General features: G+C 37.1%; 1 protein-coding gene across 2 annotated transcripts; it reads left to right on the forward strand.

Moving 5' to 3' along the window:
• Window positions 1-8,859: 8,859 nt before the first annotated feature.
• Window positions 8,860-26,706, forward strand: LOC127662101 (protein NDNF-like). 2 transcript variants are annotated; one of them, XM_052153078.1, is made up of 4 exons: window positions 8,860-9,034; window positions 13,301-13,498; window positions 22,172-22,296; window positions 24,601-26,706. In XM_052153078.1, the coding sequence occupies exons 2-4, from the start codon at window positions 13,335-13,337 to the stop codon at window positions 26,046-26,048; spliced, it is 1,737 nt and encodes a 578-aa protein (XP_052009038.1). In that variant the 5' UTR covers window positions 8,860-9,034; window positions 13,301-13,334; the 3' UTR covers window positions 26,049-26,706. The 2 variants fall into 2 exon arrangements, with proteins under 2 accessions (XP_052009038.1, XP_052009039.1); XM_052153079.1 differs by lacking the exon at window positions 8,860-9,034 and having other exon boundaries at window positions 13,318-13,449.
• Window positions 26,707-26,906: the final 200 nt, after the last annotated feature.

Raw genomic sequence — 26,906 nt, forward strand, 5'->3', positions numbered from 1 at the left:
AAGTTTCAAAAACAATGTTGCCAAAGCATCATATAGAATAAATAAAATAGAATAAAAGCAAAATACATTTTGTCCAATAACTTGGACAGTATATAATATAATTATTAGTAATATATAAATAACAGCAATATATAAATTATTATTATTATTATTATTTATTTGACCACATCACAGTGTGTGCGTGTGTGTGTGTGTGTGTGTGTGTGTGTGTGTGTTTGTCTAGATCTTTCACTGTCCCTTATTACAGTCCCTTTCATTGTCACTTATTATTGTATTCCACAAGAAGCTAGACGACAGCTTTGTGTGAGGAACAGACACTTAAGAAATTTAAGTTGTTAGTAGGGATGTGCCCGAAGCCGAATACCTTATACGGAAAGGCATGAATAATGACTTAAAAATTAATAACGGATTCATCCGAATAATATAAAAAATATTAATTTGACTGATTAACCTAGAAGGATAAAGCAACACTGAAAAAGTAACATATTCTAAATTACAACAAATTTATGAATCTGTGCAGCCAATATAAATGCCCACAATGTGCACCGGAAAATGCCCACAATGTGATTTCAGATCGGATGGGCACGGTCTCCACTCTATTTGCGGTCTCCGTTAATTGTGCACATCTGGAGCTTGTCAAGGGTAACATTAAGATACAACATCATGTACACTTTCCACTTCTTGAAATGTCTATGTTAATGTATCACACAATTCACAAGTGATTCCCCTGTATTAATTTATAGCCTAAACCTGAGCGTGATGTTAAATTCCTGACCTGAAGTGATGATTTCACACCGGAACTCATCCATCCGTCTCTTAAAGTAGACCATATGTATGTAACGGGAGCCAGCTGGTAAATAGCTGTGCAGGAGCAAGAGGTGCACTAGCGACTGACACTAGAGGCTGTAGCCTTTAGCCTCCTCGTTAGCACACCCGCCTCCCACGCCAGAGATGTTGGTTCGAGTCCCGTTCGGAGCGAGGGTGAGAAGGACCGGCAACAATGGTGCCGTGACCCGGATGGGAGTACGGTTTAGGGGGGTGAGTGTAACGGGAGCCAGCTGGTAGATACAGTAGCTGTGCAGGGTGTAAACCTCACTCTCCTGACCTCAAATGGTGCACTGACGCTAGAGGCTGTAGCCTTTATCCCCCTTGTTAGAGCACCTTCCTCCCATGCCGGAGACGTTTGATCGAGTCCCGTACGGAGCAGGTAGAACAGGAGCGTCACATGTATATATGGTCTAATTTAGACCATATATACAAGGTTATTATCTGGTTAAGACTTTATTCTGAAAACATATTAAAATGCTCCATAAAGTTTTAAATGCTCCATAGAGTATTGATCTATTCGGAATATTCCTGCTTATGTAAAACAAAGAACCTGAAATATGCTCTGTCTGTTTTCATCTTCTTCTTTAAACAGTGCTAAATTTCTTGAGCTCTGGAAAGGCACATTGTAAATGTAACATTATAATAATAATTATTTTTATTATTATTATTTAATTAAATAATAGTGTCCTATTGTAAAATTCCAGATAGACTTATGGGACTTTCAACTGTTTGTAGGCTATTGATTTATTTTCATTTCTTTTAATGTTTGAATTTGTACTTATTATTCACTGCAAAATGTGTGCTTGACATTTCACATTTTGCTTGACATCTTCTGCCTCCAGAATAAAGTTTTTATACATATGAATGAAAATTCTGTTTCAGACAGATGATAATATCAGAAATAACAGGAGAAACCGGAACATATTCCACAGTTAATTTAGCCTACAAATTCAGCTTCATATAATAATTTATTTTTATTATTATTATTTATAGGCTCTTATTATAAATTAAGAGTAACATTTTAAAATGTGCATTTCAATAGTTTTTTGTTGCAGTTCCAGTTTAAGGCACCCGCACCCGGTTCCCGCCAAATATAGAGACAGATACAGATCATTTTGTCATATGAACAGATGCAAATACAGATACAGATAATGGCTTCGCTGCACACCCCTAGTAGTTAGAAATGTTTCTCTATTACAAAGCTTTAAAATCTCATTTGCAGTTCTGCATATTCAAACTCACCTGCATACCTAAAGATCATACTTTGTTAATGGTCAAGAAGTTCTTCATCGTATACAGTACACACTCTGATATTACGCAGATGCAGGGGTACATTTTTGGAATGACATGAGGGTAAGTAAATGATAACAGAATTTTCAGATGTCTAGTTTGGTCGTGTAAGAGTGTTTGTCTAATTAATTAATGCTTTTATTCAGATGAGACTATGTGTCTTAAGGGTGTGTGTTCGGAAATTAGTCCTGTCTGTGTTTAAGAAGATAATAAGCAGTATAATACATCTATTCTCTGTAACATTTGATAGCTTGGCAGATTTTTAATGAATGTGCGTGTAAGAGAGAAAACAAGGGTCTTTTTATCAGTAAAAATATAATGAAATGAGGTCTAGAGGGGAGACACAACCCCTGGGGTCAGATCAGACCCCACTCGGCTCTCCGGGGATCCTCCCACTCAATCAGCCATAACTGTTTCACGGTGACACACACACACACACATACTCTCTCATTAACAGCTCCATTGTCATATACTCTGCCTTAGACTCCTGTAAGAACACACGCACACATTCACACATGTTTTAACCTTACACCCCCTCTACAGTCACATCTCCAGTGTTTCTCTGAGGCCACACACACACACACACACACAGATACCCTGCTCTTTTAATGGACACAGATGCAGAAATAACAGATCCATATGGAATGGAAATGCTGTATGGATGAGATCATGTTCATACGTCATTCAGCGAATTCCCATCGGACGAGAGATCATAGCAACACCATGACCTACTGCAACCATGACATCACACACTGGGAGGTCAAGCTGAAGTGACCTTTGAGTAAAAGTGACGTGTTGATTGGTTTAAGAGAGAGAGAGGTGCACACAGTGTTAGGTAGTAATGTACTACATGTAATATGTATGACAATCATATTACACAAATTCAAGTACTTGTAATTAGATTACATTCTATTTTTTAAATACAAGCAGTAAGATTACAACAAATAACTTTTTATAGATTGTATTTTTACACATGGTATTAAATAAATTTTCAAGTCATTTTAATTTCTTTAGCTCTTTTCACAGCCCAGATTGTTTCAAAGCAGCTTTACAGAAAATTATGCTGTAATGTCTGTAAATGTCTTAAAGCCATCATTGTGTGGTTTGATTAAATACGTGATTGTAGATTATGCCTAAAAAATACTATTTTTTCATTAACCTCACTTAACCTTGTGCGACCCCGCGTGCACATGCGTAGATGTTGTATGTTCTGAGACCAGTGCAGATAGACAGCACACAGCAAGTCATTCACTAAATAGGGAGCAAGGGAGCATCCTATGGCTTTCCTATTCAGCTAAGTGCATTCACTCCTATAATCCGACCAAAAGTTCAAGTTGCAGACATTTTCACTGAATGATTATTAGATACATCGCTGTCAGTTATGGTTTGAGAAGAGTGAGACGTGTCCTCTCCACTTTTTGAAATAGCTTTCGTCAGATATGTGTATAGTCCACATGAAACATTGATTGATCTTAACTTATATTGAACCTGGAACATTCTTTCAAAAGACAATCTTGAACTTGTCTTATCTGTACTTTAACTAATCTTTTAAGATCATAAAAATCTCTGTATACTTTTCCAGTTAAAATATCTAAACATGTTTTAGAGGAAAAACACTATATTTTCCTTTATTAATTTATGTACATTGGGGTTTATTTTCCCACTGTTTTATCTTTATGTAGCTCAGCTGTAATACTAATGTACAAACATTGATCATATGCCAATAAAACACCTAAAAACGAAAACTCAAATTGGAAAAAATATGCCAGTGCCATGAGACAAAATACACTTTTGTTAAAAATTATATCTTCTGAAGTTTAGCTTGTCAGGTAAATATACCTTTATTAACTATGCTTATTTTATTTTCCAGGAAAACAAGACAATACTTATTAAGAACATGAATTTTGTAGTGTATTCTATCACCTGCATCTTCTCTTCTCCCTATCTCTCTTTTTCCGTCCCTGGGGAGAGTTCAGTATTGCATTGGCAGATGGGTAACTGCTTATCATCTGCTGTTAAAATTCGGATCACTATCACAAATATCACATCTCTCTCTTCTATCTGTGCTTCTCTCTCTCCTCTCTCTCTTTATGTAAGGTTATGCAGAAGTTTTCCCTGAGCTACAGAGGTCTTAATGTCATACTCTTTGAACTTAAATTATATTACATTTAATACATTCTCCTCTTTAATGGCAGCATTTAAAAAAAAAAACTTTAACAAGTCATGAATAACTGATAAAACTTGAAAATTCAATTATTTTAATTTGAAAGCATTGCTGTACTGAGGCGGAAACATCCAGCAGCTGTGGGGAATGAATTATTAAGAAGAACACAAGAGAAGAGAAAAACTGCATGATCAAAAAACTAACCAGCAAGAGAAAGAGAAAGATAGAGATGAGAGAGAGAATAACACAGAGCCTCAATTAGAGACAGAGGAAGGAAAGCTGGTGGGATGCGTATGTGTGCATTCATGTACATGTGTGTCGGTTTCATTTTTTCTGGGGAAATCCAAAAAGGTTAATCAGTTATATATGAAAACTGCAAAACCCCTGCGGTATCAGAGAGAGACAGACTTCAGGCAGTTCAAAGGGATTTTGAAGTGGGCCAGACCCATTTAAAGCACTCAACCAGCTCTGCGGGGTGGGTGGGGGGGTGGGGGGGGCACATCAAAACACCCAAAGATTTAGCACTTGCCTGATTAAAGCATGGCCCTTTAAAATATAAATTGTCTGAGTAAGTTTGGTCTATTTCAGTCCAACATGAAAACTGATATATTGTTTTAAAGTATCATGTGTATGATCCTGATGCAAAGACTGTTCCATATGCAGCCTCATTGCATATTATATTCCATATGCATTGCTCATTTATAGGAGTATTTGTCATTGTTATCGTAAGGCCAAAGCACACTGTATTTAAGTACGTGAACGCAGATGCTTCTACTGTAGCTACTCAAGCAAGATTTTGCGCATTGCTTTTCAAAATGTGCCAGACCACAATTCTTATTTCAATAGAAGTATGCCTTGCATTCTCAACGCTGTTGCAAAAGGCTATAGCAGACATGTGTAAACTGTCCACTTCCACAGTGAGTTTTCTCTTTCAGATCAACTACTTTCATGGCAGAAAAACAGTTTAAAGGGAATATTGTTGAGCAAGCAAGTTAATACATTTATAGCAACTTACCTGAATAATAACACATCCAGTTTTATGGAACAAACTTTTGAAGGTAACTCTATAACCCCTTTGAGTTATGAGGTTTTTTAACACCACAGTAATTAAAGGATGCAATGGCAATGTGTTGGACATGCGTATGAATACTTGCATAGAGTATGTTTCTGGCCTAAGGACCATGATAATGTCAAACTCAATTGGAATGAATTGTGAGCTGATTCTCCTGTGCACTTCACACGATGAGCACTATTTATGTGGCATACAGAGTTACTCTCTATGTAATCACTTAGAGATGTTCCATTTCAGTAAGGATGCTGCCTTCATAGGCAACTGCTTATTGAGTAGCCGACTATGTTCTGGAACAAAGCTAATTGACCCTTTGCTAAGCCCTGCCTTAAAAGCATTTCTTACCAATCCTGTTTTAGCAACTGTTGACATCCGCCAATTTTCTGACATACGTTTGCTGTTTTCCAATGATAGCCTGCCTATGAGAGTAATGTGTGTTTAAGTATAGTTTTAAGCCGAATTTTATCGAAATGATCAAAACAAATATTAAAAAAAGATGTTGCTGGGTCACTGGTAATAGTGATAGAATGTACCCAGAGAGGATACATGCAGTTCTTTTCTTTCTTTAAAAAAAAACTTTAAATAAATCTGAAGAAGAGCATGTTATGACACCTTAATTTGCTCCAAGGTAAATTAAAGCTAACAACTTAATTAATTCATTTATGTGTTGATTCAGGTTATAGTAAAGGTGATAGTAAATAAAGAGTTCACAACTCATGTAAATGAGTGTGCTATGAAACGTTATAAACAGTTCTTTTCACTTACATTTATTTTATCAGATGTGGAATTGCAATATAAAGACAATTTTCTTTTTCAAGTGACTGTAATAACCGTTTGCCTCAATTTTGATTCACAGTCTCCACAGTTTTCATTCAAATTACAGTATTATTTACCCATGTATTTTACAAAATTGTCAGCTTAATATGCCTTGCTGTGTCACTCTTAATTCCAGCCAATGTAAAAATATTATTCATTCCGTTTATGAGAATATTGTGCCAAAAACTGCACCATTCATGGTAATGTCAAATGTATTCCTATAAGGAGTTCCGCTGAGCTTGTCAGAGCGAGCAACTGTAATCAAGGAGGGCGGCGGTTAGAAAAGGGTACATTTATCTTTTTCTCATTTACCCACTTAAAAACATCCCCAATCAGGGTTTAAAAAAAGACCATTTTGAACCAAGGGCAAAAGTTTCACTTTACGCATCTCAGCACAAATAACCACACATTATAATCCACACATACCCAGCAAACATTCTAGTTTTAGACAAAAAAATGACCCACAGAGTTTCTGCAGCTAAGACAAAAGAAAAAATTATAATCAAGGCCAATATCAAATACATTCTGAGTGTTTCGTTTGATGAAGTGACCCTTTTCAAATTAGTGGATTTAGCATGAATGTGACCTTCAAGATCATTCTGCATTCATTAGGATCCTGGTGAGTTTTGGAGAACACAGAGTGGACCGACTGATGCTGACTGATAGTCAGTCATATCAGGTTCCTCTCGTCACTGCAGAGCTGCTGTCCTGATCTGAACCAAAGCCACCGATTGCGGTCAGCTATGGAAAATCACTTCTCATGATCAGGACATATCTGATGGACAAGAAAATGGAAAAACACTGGACAGAGTTCTGGAAGATATCTGAGCTTTGGTTTTACTTGTGAGTGTTGTAATGCCATGCTGGATCTGGGGTCACACATTTTCAGACACATGCATGCATACACACACACACACACACACACACACAATGCCCAGATGGGTGTAGAGTTCACATTACTTCAATAGCATGATTGAAGCACCCATGGAATACATTCACACATGCACACACAATGCATATAGCCCTTTTCATTCTGCTGTGGAGGATGGACAGAATGTGAAGGAGGGGTGGAAGATGGAGTGATAGCATTGTGTGGAGGAGAGGCACAGTGTCAATTTCGTGATAAACACTTACAATTACATGTACATATTCAATCTCTCAGAGAAGAGCACTTGACCTATAGAACAATACACATATGCACAAATGCACACACACCCACGCTTTGGGTGTGTGCTGTGGAAGGACTTTATTCTCAATGCGTATATTTATAATAAATATAGGGCTGTATGATTTAGCTTATGTAACCTACAGAGCAAATGTAATAATAGAATCTGTTCTATTAGGTGAAAAGTTGTCATACTCTAAAGGTTATAAAGCAACTATAGTGTCAGAGAGTTTATACATATGTTAGATGTCAATTTTCTAATGTAAGCTTTTATTGTAACACTTCTATTTAACATTAATAAATGCATTAGGTATTATGAAGTAATAACAATTATGTTTCAAAGCATTTATTTTTCTCAATTAAAGTGAATTTATCAAAATACTATTGTTCATTGTTTGTTTATGTTAGTCCATTAACTAATGTTAATGTGCAAATGTGTATTGAAATGTGTATTTTTCAGTCCCTGCTGTACTGGAAATGTCTGTGTGATGTCACGTCTGTTATAACTTTTACTTGTCATTTATTTACTTTTATTAATTGTTATTTATTATTGAATTAATTTTTATTTAAGTATTATTTTTTTATTTACTACTGTACAGTGTAGTTGTAGAAAACTGAAGAAAAAAATGTCCCAAATGATAATTAACTAATGATAGTGTTCGCATCTTTTAATATAAAATAGTGCATTTGTTTATGTAGTAATTAACATTAACCAAGATTTTTACATGCCATAAAAGTATTGTTCTTTGTTAGTTCTTGCCATCTATTGTGTTAACTGTTGTTAACGAATACAACCTTATTGTTAAGTGTTACCATTTCTATCTCAAATCTACTGTATGATAACCAATGGGAAATGATATTTGGGTTTAGGTCATCTAATGTAATTAAGATATCCATGTTTGATCTTCAACAAACACATACATCTCCAGACACCCTCCCCAATTCTCTCTGCAATAACTCCACACACACACACACACACACACACACACACACACACATGTTGTGTTTCCATGTTTTATGGGGACTTTCCATAGACATAATGGTTTTATACTGTACAAACTTTATATTCTATCCTAAACCTAACCCTACCCTAAACCTAACCCTCACAGAACACTTTCTGCATTTTACATTTTCAAAAACATAATTTAGTATGATTTATAAGCTGTTTTCCTCATGGGACGACAAATGTCCCACAAGGTCAAAAATTTGGTTTACTATCCTTATGGGGACATTTGGTCCCCACAAAGTGATAAATACACGCTCACACACACACACACACACACACACACATTCTCTCTTTTCTTATCAAGAGATCTCCCATTCTTCTACACTTTTATCCATTCTTTTATCCATCATCCATCTATTTCTCCTCTCTCTCACGCACTCACACACTCACACACTCACTTTACATGTGTATGTTTGACTAATGTGCCTCAGTTGTCAGACTGCGCCGATTTGGGTCGGGGGAGAGAAGAGAGGAGAGAAAAGGACAGGAAACGAGAGAAGAGAGAGGATAAGAGAGAAAGAGGAGAGGAGAAGGGTGGGAGGGCTTTGTTTTTTTCTTTCTTTCACTCTGTCCTCCAGCAGGACAGGGGAGTTCTGTGACTCTGAACACAAGTGGAGGAGACATAAGGCTCAGTTTAATTCTGCTCTTCTGCATCTCTATTGCTTTTCTTCAGAGAATTCCTGAGTGCTGGCTGAGGTAAGATTATGTGGTAGTGTGTGTTTACATATCTGTGATTAAATATCAGTGGAGATCAAGGATTAGTGCGCTACAAGATTGTGGTAGATGAACGAAAGCATGGTAGACCTTTCTCTCAGTTTTTTCCAAATACTTTGCTATGGGACTGCTATCTCATTTTTACCCATGTCAGTTTGACCATTAAACAGCCCATTAAATAACCATACAGCAGTGAGATGCTCTGTGGTTTGGGATGATGTTTCAGTTTTTGGGAAATCCAGAACAGGGCTGAGAAACTCCAGTTAGTGCTGATGAAACTCAAACTGAATCAAAATAATAGAAAAAGCTACAATTAAGGTGTAAAAGGGAATTTTAGACTGACACCTGAAATACTCAATTTTGTTTTTCAATCCTAACATATGAAGAAATCACAAAATAAAAAGAGATTGTAACATCCATTGAACCTTCCCATTGCACAACATATTCTTCGTAGTGGAAAGATTCTTCTATGGCATCGATGCTAAACCCTCTTTATGGAAACGTTATTTTAAAGATTCTATTACATTATAATATTACAGCATTTTCTATACTTGTTGACATCAGTATGCTGTGCCAGTGTTGTAACTGAACAGGTATGATGGTCATGCTTTTCTGAACTGAATTGAATTTAGAGAGTGAGAGAGACAAGTGAGACTTGTTGAAGTCAAACATTAGATCATGTAAACTACATGACCACAATCATTTCTGGTATCTCCTCTCCTCGCCACTCTTTCTTTCTTTACTCTCCGTCAATCTTTTACCAAACCTTTTTTCTCCTTGGTCTGTGCACCATCTTTCTCTCTCTATCTATGTAACCCCCTACAGCCCATATCTTTACATGAGTTCTCACATTTCCATTCTATATCATTCATGTTTTCAGCACTTTTATGTCTTTTCTTCTCTCTTTTCCACCTCTCCCCTTTTTTCTCTTTCTCTTTTTATATCTGGCTCCCCTGGGAGTAGTCAGGACCCCTGCAAAGAGCATGTGTCACATGACACCACAGCCACCATCGGCCTCAACAAGCTTTCGAACAGATCGAGAGACGAGAGAGAGTGTGTACAGTAACATAAGTTTGCTGGACACAGTAAACACAGAGAATGAGCGATAAAGACAGAAATAAGAAAATATTGATTTAGTGAACATACAGATCATTTAGTCAACTGTAGCAACATATGAATAGGTGAATCTCACCAAAATATGTCCAGGACACATTTCACGGGAAAATCAGAAGAAAAAAATAAGAAATTCTGTTTTGAATAAAATATGATGAGAATTATGATATTATTATTATTGCATTGTGACATTATTTTCATGACAAGTAAGCACATTCTCCCCTGAAAGTCTCATTATTATAATGTGTCCAAAAAAAAAACATTATATATATATACAGGGTTGGGAGGGTTACTTTTGAAATGTATTCCACTACAGATTACAGAATACATACTGTAAAATGTCATTTTTAACATATTCCGTTAGATAACTCAAGATCATTAATGTATATTATATACTTTGGATTACTTCTTCAGCACTGGTAGATTTTTTTCACTTGTTTTGACTATGAAAACTCAAAAAACAAGATAAATCAAATTGACCTTGTTTTAAGGATTTTTAGATATTTTTACAGCAAAACAATAAAAAAAAAATGTATCAAGAATACGATTTTTGCCCTAATATCAAAGGTCTTACTAGAAAAAAGGAATTATGATCAAATGTGAATTTTCTCTGTCTGGTCATATGAATGTAACACATCATAAGAAAGTGTTTCACTGCTGTTGAAATGCACTTTGGATCACATCATTTATATGTATAAATGTTTTCCATCTGAAAGGACTAAATATTAAATGAAGCAAATGACAATAAAATGCTAATTAATCTCTTCAGTAATCAAAATACATTTTGAATGTAACTGTATTTTATATACATAATCCCGTTACATATATTTCTTTACTCCCCACTCTCTCTCTCTCTCTCTCTCTCTCTCTCTCTCTCTCTCTCTCTCTGTATATATATATATATATATATATATATATATATATATATATATATATATATATATATATATATATATATATATATATATATATATATATATATATATATTTATATATATATGGTAGAAATAGTATTTTTTTTTAATTATTGTATTACATGTATTTCGTTACTCCCCAAACCTATATATATATATATATACACCCAAGTCCCTGACGGGATTCATGAGATTCACAGATGCTTTATCATCAGTCATCCAGGGTTTTTTTCTGCATCCTCTCTCTCTCTCTCTCTCTCTCTCTCTCTCTCTCTCTCTCTCTCTCTCTCTCTCTCTCTCTCCTTCTTCTTCATTTATGTGCATGTGTCAATTTAGTCTTCCATTTTTCCTCTACAATTCCATCCATCCATTCCTCCTCCTGCTTCTTTCTCTCACCTCCTACGCCCATGTTCGTCTCTTCCCTCCCTCCATCACTCTCTCCTCTTTTTTCCCTCTGATCCTCTCTTTCTCACCTCCACTGTCTTTTTTTCACCTTTCTTAATCCTTCACATCTCCATCTTGGACCTTTTCCTGCTCCCATCACTCTCTCTCTCTTCTCTTCACACTTTCCTTGCCTTTTTTCCACCCCCTGCTTCTTCATCCTCCATCCCTCTCTTCTGTTTCTAATGAGGGTTTGTCGAGCAGTCATAATCAGAGCAGAGGTTGAGAGTAAGAGAGCGCATCTTGTGTGCGTTCACTCCATCGCCCCCTGTCATCTGATCTACAGGGCAACATTTCCTGAGCGACAACCATGCGAGTTGTTATGGGGACACTTTTCAGCACGACAGCTTTGATCGCTGCCTCTCTCTCCCCGGGGATGTGAACTTACATCACTGGGCCCATCAGCTGCAGATAAACATAGCAAGAACATCTAAGAGTTCCAAACTTCCTCACCACCCCACAACTGCCACTCTGCTCTGTGTTTGGATTAGCTCCAGGTGCTGTTTGGTTCGGTTTTGTTCTTTTTTTTTAAGTGTTTTTTTAAAAACACCAGGCAGCCTACAGTACATTTATACATAATGAGAGGAGACAGATTCAATAAGAGAGAAAATAAAAAACTTTCTATTTCAACAGTAAAGCAATTTCAATTTGCCTGTTAAAATAGAGACAGATTCAAATGAGAGTGTTTGCCATGCATTACTGAAGTGCTCGGGACTGTTCTAGTCTCACAGAGCGAGCGTTCTGTGTGAAGTGTCAAAGCAGAGAGCACTGAAGGATCCCTGAGTGTGTTAGTGGATAGCAAATTTTCTTTTCTCATATAAATAATTCTCTCTGAATAAAAGCAAATGTTTCCTGCTATCAATGAATCATCAGCTGGGTTGAGGCTAACTTTCTCCCCCTCTTCCTCATGGATTTTTTTCTCTCGTCGTCTCTGCACCAGCCTCTATCTTTCTCACCTTGCCCTCACAACAGATGGAGTGTGAGAATCAACTGATTGACTGATGGCTCTTTTCGTCGCTTGTCAGCCATAATAAATAACCTTTGTGCGGTATGTCGGTAGAAACAAACACCCGAGTTTGTCAGCACCATGGGAGATAAATAACAGCACCACATCAGCCCCGAGTGCATCTCTTCCTAGAATTTAACCAGATTTTTTTTAACGCTTCAGGCTTCACAGATAACACTAATGTTTAGAAGTTAAGAAGATTTTAATCTTAATTAAAGCAGTTTGCAGTTTATCTTCAACTCTCGCATCAGGGACAAGATGTTTTAAATGTGATGGATTTACTTTTTGTAAAACAAGATAAAGTCGAAATTATTCAGAAGTGTCAGTTCTTTTTAAACTTCCAGATGTCCTCGTTTGTCATGCAGCTTTCATTAGTTGCAGTTTGGCACATTTTTAATCTAAATGGATGGTGATAGGACTGACTGACAAGATACTGTATATCAGAGCTTTTCATTCCAGGGAGAACTGACCACAGGAGCTGCATAAAATATCACTATTTTCCTCTTTGTGTTAGTTGTCAGTGAAAATCTGGACCAAATGCAATGTTAATGTCATAGTTTTCAGAGTTATAAATATTTGTAAAAAAAGCATCATTGTTCTCTATTCCCATTCTGTGATCATGTCACCCTTGTGGTTTTCAATCAGAATATTATTTATCAGTCAAGAGACTACTGAAAGAAAACCACTCAAGACAAAAAAGGATACTTACAGTATATATACTTATATATTAAAGCTCCTTTCTCTTGTTTTAAAATGCAATTCTCTGTTTTCCAGAAAAGTGTAAATGAGTGGCCATTTGTGCTGAATAATGATGACACTCTACTGGTGTTTCTGCCTGGCTGTGGCCCTTTTTTCTGTCCCTGGTGCCATCGTTGCCCTGGCACCTGAAAATGAAGTGCCATTACACCCCACAACATGGCTAGGTGAGAACAAGGTTACATCAGTACATCTGCCTAAAGGACGCGCTCGCAGGTAAACTCACACACACACACACACACACACACACACACACATGCAGCTAAAGTGAATCAAGTGGACCAGTAACAGGAAAGCACAGATAGGACATTGCAAACAAAATAAAACTGAAGAGAGAAATGGATTGGGTGTGTTTTCCCGCTTCTATTCGCACTGGAGTAGTGAGTTGAGAGAAAGAGTTTAAAGAAACATTCCAGACCTCCAGAGAGTTCACTAATACTACAGTATCACTTAGCAGGGTATAGACTCACCAGAAAATCACAGGAAACTAATAGCTGTCCTCAAGGGGAATCTCTCTCAACAATGGATGATACACAGTCCATGTGAAAGTGCAATATTTCCATAGTCCATAGAACAGATATTATGTAAGAGAGAGATCTACTCAGACATAAACTTGAAAGACCCCATGAAAGAAAAATTGCAGTTTTGTGGCTTTTAGTCTTTGTCTGTTAGCTTGGACAAAAGTACACTTTACATTCCTTACACTCCCATTCAAACACATCCAAACACATGCAAAGAAATTTCACATTCTGCTGCTTACCAAAATTCGAGTTTGGTGAACTCTGACCTGTGAATTTGTATAGTGAGAAATGTGTGACTAATAAAAGATTGAAACATCACACTAGAGCGGTGTCCAAAATTATGCACTATAGCTACACTATGCACTTACAGAACACATTCATGCACTATTGACACTTAATGTTTTTTTTTCCCACATTTAAAAGCTGTGAAGTGGCATTTCAAATCCATGTGATGTGCTGCCGCTAGCTTTAGCGTATTAGCTCAACTCAGTTCAACACATATATCTCAAATAATTAACATATTCACAAAGTGTGTGGTGCTCGTAAAGCATTCAATTCACATTTGTAAGGTGCTGTCTTCACAGAAGTTTCAGAAGCTACTTGCCACATTCTTTTTCAGATTACATTTTTTTATTGATTCATACAGATAACAAAGGAAAACAAAACATATATACCCCCACTATTACCCCTCCCCCTCCCCAATCACCAACCCCACCCTGACCCTCAATTAACTTCCCTGTGGACAAATATAAGAATACACAAAAAATAAATACAAAATAAATAAATAAAATATATAATAATCATACACATTTAAAACTATGCTTCTCTCTCCACAGCCCCTCCCCGAGAGTCCCCCAAAAATGCCAGATAACTGCCCCATTTCCCATCAAATGAATCCCAGTTCCCCTGCCTTCTACTTGACACCTCCTCGAAAGCTGCCAACCTCCCCATCTCCGTTCCCCACTCCCGAAATGAAGGCGCTTCAGCTGACTTCCATCCCCTTAAAAAAATCTGTCCATGTATTTATCATAATACAGGTCAGGACAGATTCTATTTTACAATAGTATTATCTTGAATTGCATAAGGCATATTTGTATCTCTAGATGCAGACTTGACATTTTTTTTTATCCTAGCTCACACTCCCTTCTCCAATACCAAGTTTAAATCTTTCTCCCATAATCTCTTGATAGAAATTAAATCTCCATCACTCAGACTCTGAATTAGCAGGGAGTAATACACTGATGCCTCATGACATTCTCCAAATTAAACACGCTGGATAATTTTGTCCATACCAAGCAGGGTTGGAGGGTTACTTTAGATTACAGAATACATGCTGTAAAATGTAATATGTAGCATATTCTGTGAGATTAATCAAGGTCAGTAACATATTCTAAATACTTTGGATTACTTCTTCAGCACTGGTAGATTTTTTTTCACTTACTGCCAGTGCAGTAAGACAAAATACACATGTTAAAAAAACATTCTCTGAAAAACCTAAATACCTCATGCAGTGTTGTTTCTAAAACAAGATCAATCAAATTAAAGGATTTAAAAAAAAGGTTTTTTAGATATTTTTACCTGAAAACAATATAAGAATTATTAGAAAGAATATGATATCTGCCCTAATATCAAAGGTCTTACTAGAAAAATATTTATTATCATCCAATGTGAATTGTCTTGATAAAAAATATGATCGTACCTAGAAATTGCTAGAAATAGCATTTTAGCTTAGCATAAAGCTGACAAATTACACAAGGTTTATTTATATTTCTTCTGCTCCAAACTTACTTCAAACGTACTTCTCTGTCTGCTCGTATGCATCATAAGAAAGTGTTTCACTGCTGTTCAAATGCGCTTTGAATCGTTATGTAAGGCAAGCCACAAGCTCTGAGTGCAGGAAGTATACAACATTCCACTCTTTGTGTTGATGGTTGAAGTAGAAGCTGAACATCATCTGGGTACATATACTACATTTCTTTTTCTTGCCTATTCAGTGTTATCATACTACTTACACAGGGTTGGGAGTAGTGGAATACATGTAATGGGATTACATATTTAAAATAGAAAATATAAGTAACTGTATCCCACTTCAGTTACAATTTAAATAATTGTAATTAGATTAAAGTTACATTAAAAAATATTTTGATTACTGAAGAGATTACTTTTCATTTTATTGTCATTTGTTTCATTTAATATTTAGTCCTTTCAGATGGAAAACATTTATACACATAAATGATGCGATCCAAAGTGCATTTGAACAGCGATAAACACTTTCTTGTGACGTGTTACATTCATACGAGCAGACAGAGAAGTAGGTTTGAAGTATGTTTGGAGCAGAAGAAATAGAAATAAACCTTTAGCTTAGCTAAAATGCTATTTCTAGCCATTTTTCATGCACATTTTTTTAATAAGAAAATTCACTTTAGATCATAATTTCTTTTTTTCTAGTAAGGCAAAAATTGTATTCTTGATAATAATGTTTGTATTGTTTTCCTGTAATTTTTTTTTAAAGAAATCCTTAAAACAAGATCAGTTTGATTTACCTTGTTTTTGAAACAACACTGCATAAGATATTTAAGTTTTTCAGAGAATGTATTTTTAACATGTGTATTTTGTCACTGTACTGGCAGAGTTTTTATAGTCAAAACAAGTGAAAAAAATCTCCCAGTGCTGAAGAATTAATCCAAAGTATTTAGAATGCATTACTGGCCTGAGTAATCTAACGGAATACGTTACAAATTACATTCTGTAATCTGTAGTGGAAAAAATGTCAAAAGTAACACTCCCAACCCTGTACTTACAATACAAAATGACTAGAATAGTGCAGGAGTGTGCAGACTGGAATGCACTGACTTACTCTTGGTTCAATATAATTTAATTCTAAAAGCCTTAATGTGACTACGGCTTAAAATAGTTTGCTGGTCTTAGCTGATTTAAGCTGGTCTCCCAGCCTGGCCAAGCTGGTGCTTAGGTGGTTTAGCTACTTGACAAACTTCTCACAGCCTGAAGAGCTACAAGTTGCCCTGACCAGGATGGGAGACCAGCTAAGACTGATTGAAGCTATTTTTCTCAGCAAAGAGACATTTAAAGGGATAGTTCAAAATTGTCTCATTATTTACTCACCTTTGTGATATCCCAGGTGTGTATAAAAAAATAGAAAAATATCTTAGCTCAGTAGGCTCTTAAATGCAAGTGGATGGTGATTTCTCTTTTGAAGCTCCAAAAATCACAGACAGTAAGCATAAACGTCATCTATACGACTCCAGCGGTTAAATTAATGTCTTCTAAAGTGATAAGGATCGCTTTTGGTGTTAAGAAATTTTAATATTTACGTTATTTTTAACTATAATCCAACACTTTCGGTGAGCTTCATGAGAGGGTGGAGATCATGCGGTCTCTTGTGTGATGTATTTGCATTGCCATGATACAGATGTAATCTCACACTAATTCTCCACTCAGTTGAGACATCCAGGAAAAGCACATAAAGGCACCATTGTGAGTAAAGAAACAGATAAATACAGATCTAAACCAAAACCAACCAAGCGTTCCTCCTTCTCACTTGTAAACAGCGCTGCTATTCCGGCTGTGATGCACTTACCTCAGTTCTCACAAGTCTCAAATACCAATGCGATTATGTTACAGATGCATACCACTGCTGGTCGGAAGCATGATTTAGAGTTTTAAAAAAGTACTTAAATATTTATCTTTTTCACACCAAAAGCAATCAGCCAGACACTAGCAATTGCAAGTAGCAAATCTTGGAAAGTCGCCAACATCCTGTTTCAATAGGAAATTCTTCAATGCAGAAATTAAAACGATGCTCGAAGAGTGATCTCACATGGACTTTGAGGGATTCAATCAGTGACAGAGTCATTTCTATACTTATCAAATATATTCTTGTTAATGGCCTTAAAACCACACCACAGATTTCCTGGTTTCCTCTTTATCAGACCCATTCAAGAAGAGAAAATTACAGCTTTCTTTTTCCATTAGCAACATTAGCCAGTGAGAATCACACAGTGAGAACTGCTCCCTCACCCGTAACAGGGCTGGTGTCAGGCTTCAGTCTGAGTGTGAGAAAGAGAGAAAGTGAGAAAGAAGAACACAGCAAGTTTGTGTGTGTAGGCATCTCTCATGTACAGCCACAGGGCAGGAGCACCCCATCATACAAACATCAATAAATCAATTACAAGAATTGTAATTTTAGCTCCCACAATAAAATATCACTAAAAGGTGTACACACCTGAAAAGACAGAGATAAACGCCAGCACGAGTTACACTGGCAGTAATCCCTCAAACTAAAACAAGCACCCTTCAATTCTATCGTCAAGGTTAACCCTGATTCACAGAAGGATGAAGTCAATGTTATGATAATCTGCTATGTCGGTGAGCTAGTGGCATGCAAATAAGAGATCTTAATCTTAATCGCATAAAACAAATGCTGAGTCTTAAATCTGATGTCGGGATATTTCCATAGAAACAATATAATGAGAAGCAGTTGGAGGTGCAGAGCACATCTCAAAGACCAATGATGGAAGACAGCCACACAAGTATAGTTTCAAGGTCAGAGGAAGTGGTGGTTGCCAAATGACTGGTGTTACCAGAATGCTCAGAGGGAGATTCACCAGATTCCACCCAGTGTGATGTTATTCATGTGGGGGGAGTGAATGTGTTTCCTGTCTGTGCAGAACATGCTACAGTGATGGTGCACCTGGCATCAGCTTTGATCTGTAAACATTAGGGTTTGTGGAGATGCATATCTAAAAAGTAGTGATGGATCGATAGAAGCTTATCAGAGATCAGTCATTCTAGAGTCATTGCCTTTGTTTCCCCTCTCTTTTAATAGCAGAACAATCTGTACAAACAAAAGAAACCAAGTAGTCCCTAAGGAAGCTCTGAGCAATATTATTTAAAGGTGTCATATCATTCATTTTTCATCATTTGTCTTTTCCTTGAAGTCCACTGACAATGTTTACATTATTAGTTTTTTCATAATTTTTATTTTCCTTGAAATCCACTGACAATGTTTAGATTATTTGTTTTTTCAAAATTTTAAACACTCTCTTTGATCATTTTAATTAAACAAGCAGTTTTTGTTGCTGTGCTTTTAAGACTTCTTTTAAAACCCTCTTTGCATATGAAATGAGTAACCATGCCTTGCTGAGCTTACACATGGACTTGGGTTTCTGTTATAGTTCACATTGCCAAATTTTTTATTGATTCAAAAATACACAACAGAGAAAAACACATACACATCAAATCAACATTTAAAATTTGACCCCCACTAATATCCCTCCCCAATCACCAATCTCACCCTGACCCCCAACGAACACAAAAAAAAAGGAAATATATAGTAAACATACATAATTAAACTAAACTTCTCTCTCCCCATACGAGAGTCCCTCTAATTACCACGCCAAGCTCCTGCAAGTTTATCTCAGAATCAAGATAATTTTCTTGTTCATTCGTCAATTTAAGGAGTTCTAATGGTTCCACAAAGTTTCTAATGTCTTCATCAGTAGACGAAGACATGGAATTATAGAGATCAAGATAGAATTCTTTAAAAGTATTATAAATATCAATAGCTGAGGTAAATATTTCACTACCAGCCGATTTCACTGAGGGAATGGTATAAAAAGACTCTCTCTGCTTTATATATCTAGCCAAAAGCTTCCCTGCTTTGCCCCCTGACTCAAAATATGACTGTCTTGCCCTGAATAGCCAAATTCCGTGACAAAACAGGATTATATCTGTATTTCAATCGGGTCAACTCTGAGGCCATCAGATGACATTCGGTGCTTCAGCTTTGCCTCTGCACTTTTAATATTCCCTTCCAACTCCACGAGTTCCTGTAATATTGTCACATATTCCCTGTTTTTTGTCTTGACTTTTATGTTGAAATTCTTGTTTAGTTCCTGTTTCCTGTTAGTTTTTGTAGTCCTTTGTAGTTTCATTTTATGATTGGTTTTCCCCTGATTGTTTTCTCAGATGTTCCTCATTCCCTTGTTCACCCCTGTGTATTTAAGCCTTTTTTCCCCCTGTTTCTTTTGTCAGTCTTTGCATGTATTGTTTATGCTCTGTGCTTGGTTCCCTGTGTTTTGGTTTTCTTTTTATTCTAAATTAGCTTATTTACTTTGCTGTTAATATAGCTGCGTTTAGATCCTCATGCCTCGTCAAAGCTATGGATTTTTTGATGAATGCGGCATACTGTATAATCCAACCCCTAAGAACCGCCTTAAGTGCCTTCCAAGCAGCACCCACAGCAGATAATGAGGTCTAGTTTGTCTCCTTATAGACACTTATTTCAGCCTTTAGCATTTGTTTGAATTCAGGATTTTGTAAAAGGAATACATTAAAGTGCCAACTATATGATTTCCTTTTCTCCATATGTTGCAACACCTCTAAACTCACCAGGGCATGATCTGAGACTAAAATGTTTCCAATTAAGCAATCAACAACAGATAAAATGAGGGACTTGGATATATTAAAAAATATTTTCTAGAATAAATCTTATGGACTGATGAAAAATATATAGTCCCTACCAGATGGGTTCAAAGTCTCCAAATATCTGTAAGACCATATTTTTATACATCCTGTGAAGTGTCAATGTTGAGATATTTGAATTGTAGATATTTACTTATCAATGTAATGACTCCCCTGCTCTAACTTGAGGCAGCATTAAAGAAAGAATGTCAACCCCATATCATCCCACATTTTTTAGCTTCCTGCAGGGAAAGATGTGTTTCTTGAAGAAACACTATATCATATTTCTTACTTTAAGAAAAGAAATAACCTTCCTTCTTTTTATGGTGTGCCCCAACCCATTCTCATTCCACGTGGAGAGAGACATCCACTCATATTTACATTTGACATTTTGACATATTAGAAAAAATGTATTGTGTTTCAAAAACAAAATTCTAAAAGACCACATTCCAACATTAGAGCAACAAACAAACAACAAACTTCCCCCGAACCAAACAAACAGAAAAAAGAAAAACGTGCACATTAACCCTGCGCATGACAGCTCTAACTGAGAGTTCCCGCAACATTTTTTCTGATGGACTGCTCGAGTCTGGTGCCAGAATTACAAGACAGAAAATAATCTATAAAACAAACTCCAGCCAATATGAGGCACAAGCACAAAGAACATGTAGATACATCCAAATAAACGTCCCCAAGGTGTGTTCCTCCACAAAAAAAAAACTCCAGCCACTCGCAGAACCAGCAAAAAAAAAGGCTGTTTGGTTTCCTCAGGCAGTCAAACAAACTCCATCCAATAGGAGGCATAAGCACAAAGAATGTGTAGATACATCCACAAACTGTTCCGAAGGAGTGTTATTAACAATAATATTTTAATTTTTGCTAAAATATTACTTGCTTGTACAAATCATGAAAATAACATTGAAAAGATATAAGATTTTGCCTCGAGGTCAGCTGCCTTCTAAAAAAAATGCTGCCTTTTTACATTTATATGAAGATAGTGAGTAGATATAAGACTTTTTATACAAAGTCTCATGTCCACAGTATTTGCACCCTTTTCAATGTTTTTCACAAAAATTTGACTGACTCACTTATTGCTCCTCTTCCCCAGGATACAAAAACCTTTTTAGGGTTAATAAACTTCAGCCACTCTTTGAATGTGAATCCTTCAGAAGGACAAAGTTTGGTAGACTTTCCCACATTTTACTCTTATAATTAGTTCTTCTGGGGTTTAGAAATAAAGTATCTATCCCTCTTTCCACCTAATTACCTAACTATGACTGAGTGAGTCAAGTTTCCATCATGTGTTCCATCTTAGGTTTTCTGAGGTCAAACATTAAAACAAATTCTCCACAAACCATTTTTGTAGATTAGTATCAATAAGATTGTCTTTTTTTAACTACCTGTAGGGAGAAAAGTATGTCTTCAGAGTGCAAGCTTTTTTATTACAAAATACAAATTCTCATTAAATTAGCCTTTTAAATCTTAAAAACACAAGCTGCAATGTCAGGAGATCATTAAAGGGATAGTTCACCCCAAAATTTGAATAAAAATTTTCTCTGGAACATTCTCTTGTTTTCTCTGGAACATAAAAGATGTTAGGTAGATTGTTAGTCTGAGTCACCATTCACTCATTGAACTGAACAGAGATGCAATGAAAGGGAATGGTGATACTGCCTTACATTACATTTAGTTTTCAATGGAATAAAGAATGCCATACAGGTTTGTAAAAACATGAGGTTGCGTAAAAGATGCCCATTTATATTTTTGGGTGAACTATCCCATTAATTTAGGAAAATGATTATAAGAGCTCTTTTGAACAATTAGGTAAAAACATATAAGAGAAGTGTTGAAAAATCTAAGACTTATGAATCCATCTGTGTTTCAGACTGTTTTTCACATTAACGAAGAGAGCAGATTTGATGTTTGTTACTGTAAGCCCCTGCGCAGTGCCCATCGAATGGAGCTTGGCTGTTCGGACCCTGAAGGATAAACCACCTAAGAAACCCCATTGTGAGTTTGTGTGTCCATATGTACACTTATTCATTGAAATCTGCTTGAAGGTTTATTTGTGCATGTATGCGAACACAATTTTGTTGGTGTATGTGTTTTAGGGAATCTGGGCATAGACCTTACCAGGGCTAACAACTCAGAGGTTGCATGCCTTCAGAGACTCTAATGAAGAAACAAAGAATCACTCGAGGCTCACTGATTTAATTAGCAGGTGTAAAACTGCTGTTGTGCTGCTTTAGGACTTCTGTAGCTGGTAGATTTCCTCTTATCAATCTCCAAATCTCCAGGCTGTTCCTCTGGTCGAGCGAAGAAATATATTTTAAACAGATACAAAGAGACCAGGGGCGTCGGACTGGGGGGGTAAAGGGTACCGAGTACCCAGGGCCCGAGGCAGGGGGGGCCCCTTAGAAGTCAGTTTTCTATACATACATATTTGGTACGGGGGCCCAGCAAGATGGTTTGTACCCAGGGCCCAAAATTTGGTGCTACGCCCCTGAAAGAGACACAACACATGCAAGCATTTGAACTTTGCAGTTTCAAATGATACAAACTGTTTAACATCATAAATACATTGAATGAATAACTCATTTATTTGTCCATTTTAATTCAAGCTAAATGCTGGTTAATAAATACACTTTAAACTCATTTGTTGCAAAATGCAACTATCTCTAATTGAAAACTATTCTGAAACAGCGTCTGTTGTATGGATTGTGTATGTTTTATGTATCATCAAGGGAGTGTTTACCTACTAAATGAAAATGATGATATAATTTGTTGGTGACTTTCTTCCTTCCATGGAACACAAAGGGCATAAAGTCAGTCCCTAATATTCTGTGTTCCACAGAAGAAATGAAATCACATGGGTTGGTTTGAAACAACATGAGTAAATTGAATTTTAGATAGAATTTTATTTTTGGGCAAACTATCTCAATAATATTCTGATGACTTCTCTTGCTATTGTTGGGTGTTTATGGTGACTGCATTTTCTGCACTCTGCTTTCATAATCATACGCATGTACTGCAATGAAGGGTTAGTCTAGCAGGCAAAGCAGCATTATAAAGTCATAAAATGGCATATAAATCATTTAGACTGTGAACTTGGATGTCCCCATTTACACCTTTAAATTATTAACTTTTATTATCAAAGGTTCTCTCAAAAAGTGTGCTGACAAAAGTAATGATGGTTTGCATGAAAACAGGACTGTGTGTGTGTATGCAGACCAAATGTGTTTTCGGTCTGTCTATTGATTAGAGCTGACTGTTAAAGAAGCTTGATCCAGAACAATGGTGTAGCCAGAAACAAAAAGAGAAAACTGGGTGTGCAAGAACTAAAGTACAATTAAGTGAAATATAATAAAACAGTTATTTTGGCTATAATTTTTTTTTTATGCTGCGATGTTTAAATGACTTAAAAATAATAAATCAAATGAAATAGGTAGGTCTGTTAATATATCAAAATATGAGGCTTAATAATTCATCATTACAATGGTGATACAATTTGCAAAATATGGAAACAATTACAAAAATACACCAGGTTATATTTACATGAATTGGTTTAAAAACGTAATTATGAATAAGAAATAAATCAATAATACATTGTGTTGAAAAGAGAAATGCACAACAGTAAGAAGATTCAAACCCTTTTTTTTTAACATTCTTTGTAGTTGTATGGAGTACAGGGAGGTTTGGATCATAATTTAAACAAAAAGAAAAATAATACTGTTACGTGAATTATTAAGCCAATATAAACAAAGGATAATATAATGTCTTGATGCAAACAGAAGGTAAGAAGACAGCTGATTATGTGCAATAGATTTGTAGATCATGAGGGCAATATTTACTGAACCAAGGTACGCAGGACAATATTGCCTACCTTTTCAAGCATATTCTCCAAATATTCCACAATATGAAAAATATTTTGTAATTGGAGAAGAAAGGAACAACAGTTAACTTTATTTAGCACATGCAATAATGAGTAATGAACTATAATCCGAACTCCATGGCATAAACTCAGTCATGTGTCCGCCGTCTGTAGCGATTTAATTTGAGACAGCCTCTGTAACACATTGGGTAATATTATAGTCATTATAATTGATTATTACATTTTGTAATCAATGCATTGAAGTTTCAGTATGATAATGATGCATTTTACACCCCTACATACTATAATTAAGCTTAATAAAAAAACAGTCATTTCATTTAGGTGTGCAACATGTTTTGGGTGGCCGTTGCACACCCTGGCACACCCGTGACTAAGCCACTGATCCAGACACGGCCATATTCTAAAATGCTTCTTTTCTGCAGGGAGCTCAAAAAAGAGCATGCCAGAGCTTTGGTGGAGAGGATCTGGCAGAGATGTCAGGATCTACACTTACACTGGCAATGCTGTAGACACCTACACCGGTCCCGCCTATGCCCCAGCATCCATCTACATCCTACGGCTGAAATCAAACGAGCAGGACACCCAGGTGTCTGCGTACCTCCATGAAGGCCCTGGTCCATCAGGAGCTTTCCCAGAGCTTCCGTCCGACCCTAGAGTGAACACACTGGGGGTGGGCATGACCAGTGTCACCTTGAGTTGGCCTCCTAGCTCATCTGTTGTTTTTAAAAATGGTCATGATGGTAATCGGCCATATCAGGAATACTGTGTCTTAGTAAACCACAAACATAACTACCGTAGTCTTTGCGCTGCTCGTGATGGAATCAGAAATGAGAGACAGAATGTACAGAAAAGAGAGAGGAGAGAAAAACATGGCGAAGCGATTCCGTTGGCAGCGCTTAAAGACTGGTGGTGGCAGCAACCTGATGCCCTTGAGGATCATGATTCATCCTTGTGGGACAACTTTGAGGATCCTGGATGTGTGTGCAGGGATGTAGAAAGTGTGTGCACAGTATCAGACCTGCTTCCAGATACACAATACTACTTTGATGTGTTTGTGGTGGACAGAGTTAACGGCACTAGTGCGGCATACACTGGCACCTTTGCCCGCACACATGAGGAGGCTCGGCCAGCTGTCACATCGTTACGAGAGGGCCAGGTCAAATGGGTCACCCTGAGTGGGGATGCAAGCAGTCAACAGGGGAAACAACTGTTCCGGTTTAAGCCTCGTGGGTGGCAACAGAATGGCCTCCTCACCCTGCACACCTGCATTGGCACTAGTAAAGTCAAAGTTACCATTTCCAGTAAAGGACGGGTGCTGTCTTCTGAGGAGGTGGGACACCAACTTGCCCAGATATGGTTGCATGGTGGCCCGTCATACCTCATCCAGCTTCAGGCTTTGGTTCCAGGCTCCTCTTCATCTTCAGTCTCTAAGACTGATTCAAGTAAGTCCAAATTCAGTCTCAAAATGCAGGCATCATCAGCATACCACCGCCGAGACGTGCCAGTGTTTCCTGCCACGCTGCAGATTAAGTCTTTCAACAAGCTGCGCACCTGCAACTCCGTTACAATTGCCTGGATGGGGACAGAAGAGCGAAGTCTCTATTGTGTTTATCGGAGGCAGATCCCACTTGATTCAAAAGACAAAAACAGCTCTACAGGACGCTGCACTGACCCAGAGTCTCGACCAGCCAAAGAGAGAGTCCTCTGTAAGTATTTCCAAGAGCTTAACCCACGTCGGGCGGTCACAACAGCTGTGATTGGAGGACTGGATCCAGGGGTGGCACATGTGTTTGACGTCTACCTTATGAGACGCTGGGGACTTCCAATTAAATACCACAGCAAGATGGTGAGAACCAGGAGTAAATGCTGATTGGACAAGGGGACATCTCAGAAACATCTCACACTTGAGTAGAGAAGGACTCAATTAAGAGACATTAAGCCACAGGAAAGTCATGATAAGGCCAGAGAGGGAACTGTTGGGGGCCAAGATCTGATGCGGTGGAGGTCAGATGTGACCACTGACATATAAACACACTAAAGGAAGTCTACATCCTCATTGAGATCAATGAGACATATGCCAACACTCATAAACACACCAATACCAAGAGAGGTGAGATCCAGCTCACACCAGCAAAGACTTTACTGTACGATGTTGCTGTACTAATGTTTATGTACTTGTTTATGTGTGTAATGCTGTCTCTGTTTTTAATTATCAGTACTGAGTGTCTGAATAACAGAGAAACTCTCTCATCTCTTACACCCAAGAAGACTGTGCCAAAATACGGGGAGAGCACTAACCAGAGCTGTGTATCAGATCTCTCAATCTACCAGCAGTATCAAAGAAAGTCCCAGAGAGTGAGGGAAGGGAGGGGGAGAAGAGAGATGGAGAGATGGAGAGAGTGTGAAAGTGCTGTTTGAAGTCAGTGTGTTGATTATGCTCTGCTAAAGCATGCGGCAGGGAAAAACAAGTTAACATTTTGCTTCATTGTCTTTGATGTGATTGTTGTGCTGCACTTTTGCACACTAATAAAAACCCAGTTACCAATCAGACATGAAAATTATTTGAAGATGTGTCAAGCCTTGACTCAAAGTTACTTTTGCAAAATGTTCATGTCGCTTAATCGGAGTAGCGCCATTTTTAATTTAGACTGGAATGAAAACTAGACTGTGAAGAATACAAGCATTGTCTGCTCAACATATTGTTCTGTTGTTTAAACTGTTTTTGATC

The sequence above is a fragment of the Xyrauchen texanus genome, chromosome 22 (assembly GCF_025860055.1).
Source record: "Xyrauchen texanus isolate HMW12.3.18 chromosome 22, RBS_HiC_50CHRs, whole genome shotgun sequence".
NCBI classification, from domain to species: Eukaryota; Metazoa; Chordata; class Actinopteri; order Cypriniformes; family Catostomidae; genus Xyrauchen; species Xyrauchen texanus.

Excerpts from the sequence above, each read along its gene's own strand:
- LOC127662101 (XM_052153078.1), top strand. The coding sequence starts at position 13,335 with ATGATGACACTCTACTGGTGTTTCTGCCTGGCTGTGGCCCTTTTTTCT. Across the intron at positions 13,499-22,171 it reads CCTAAAGGACGCGCTCGCAG|ACTGTTTTTCACATTAACGA; the intron begins GTAAACTCACAC and ends TCTGTGTTTCAG. Across the intron at positions 22,297-24,600 it reads ACCACCTAAGAAACCCCATT|GGAGCTCAAAAAAGAGCATG; the intron begins GTGAGTTTGTGT and ends TCTTTTCTGCAG.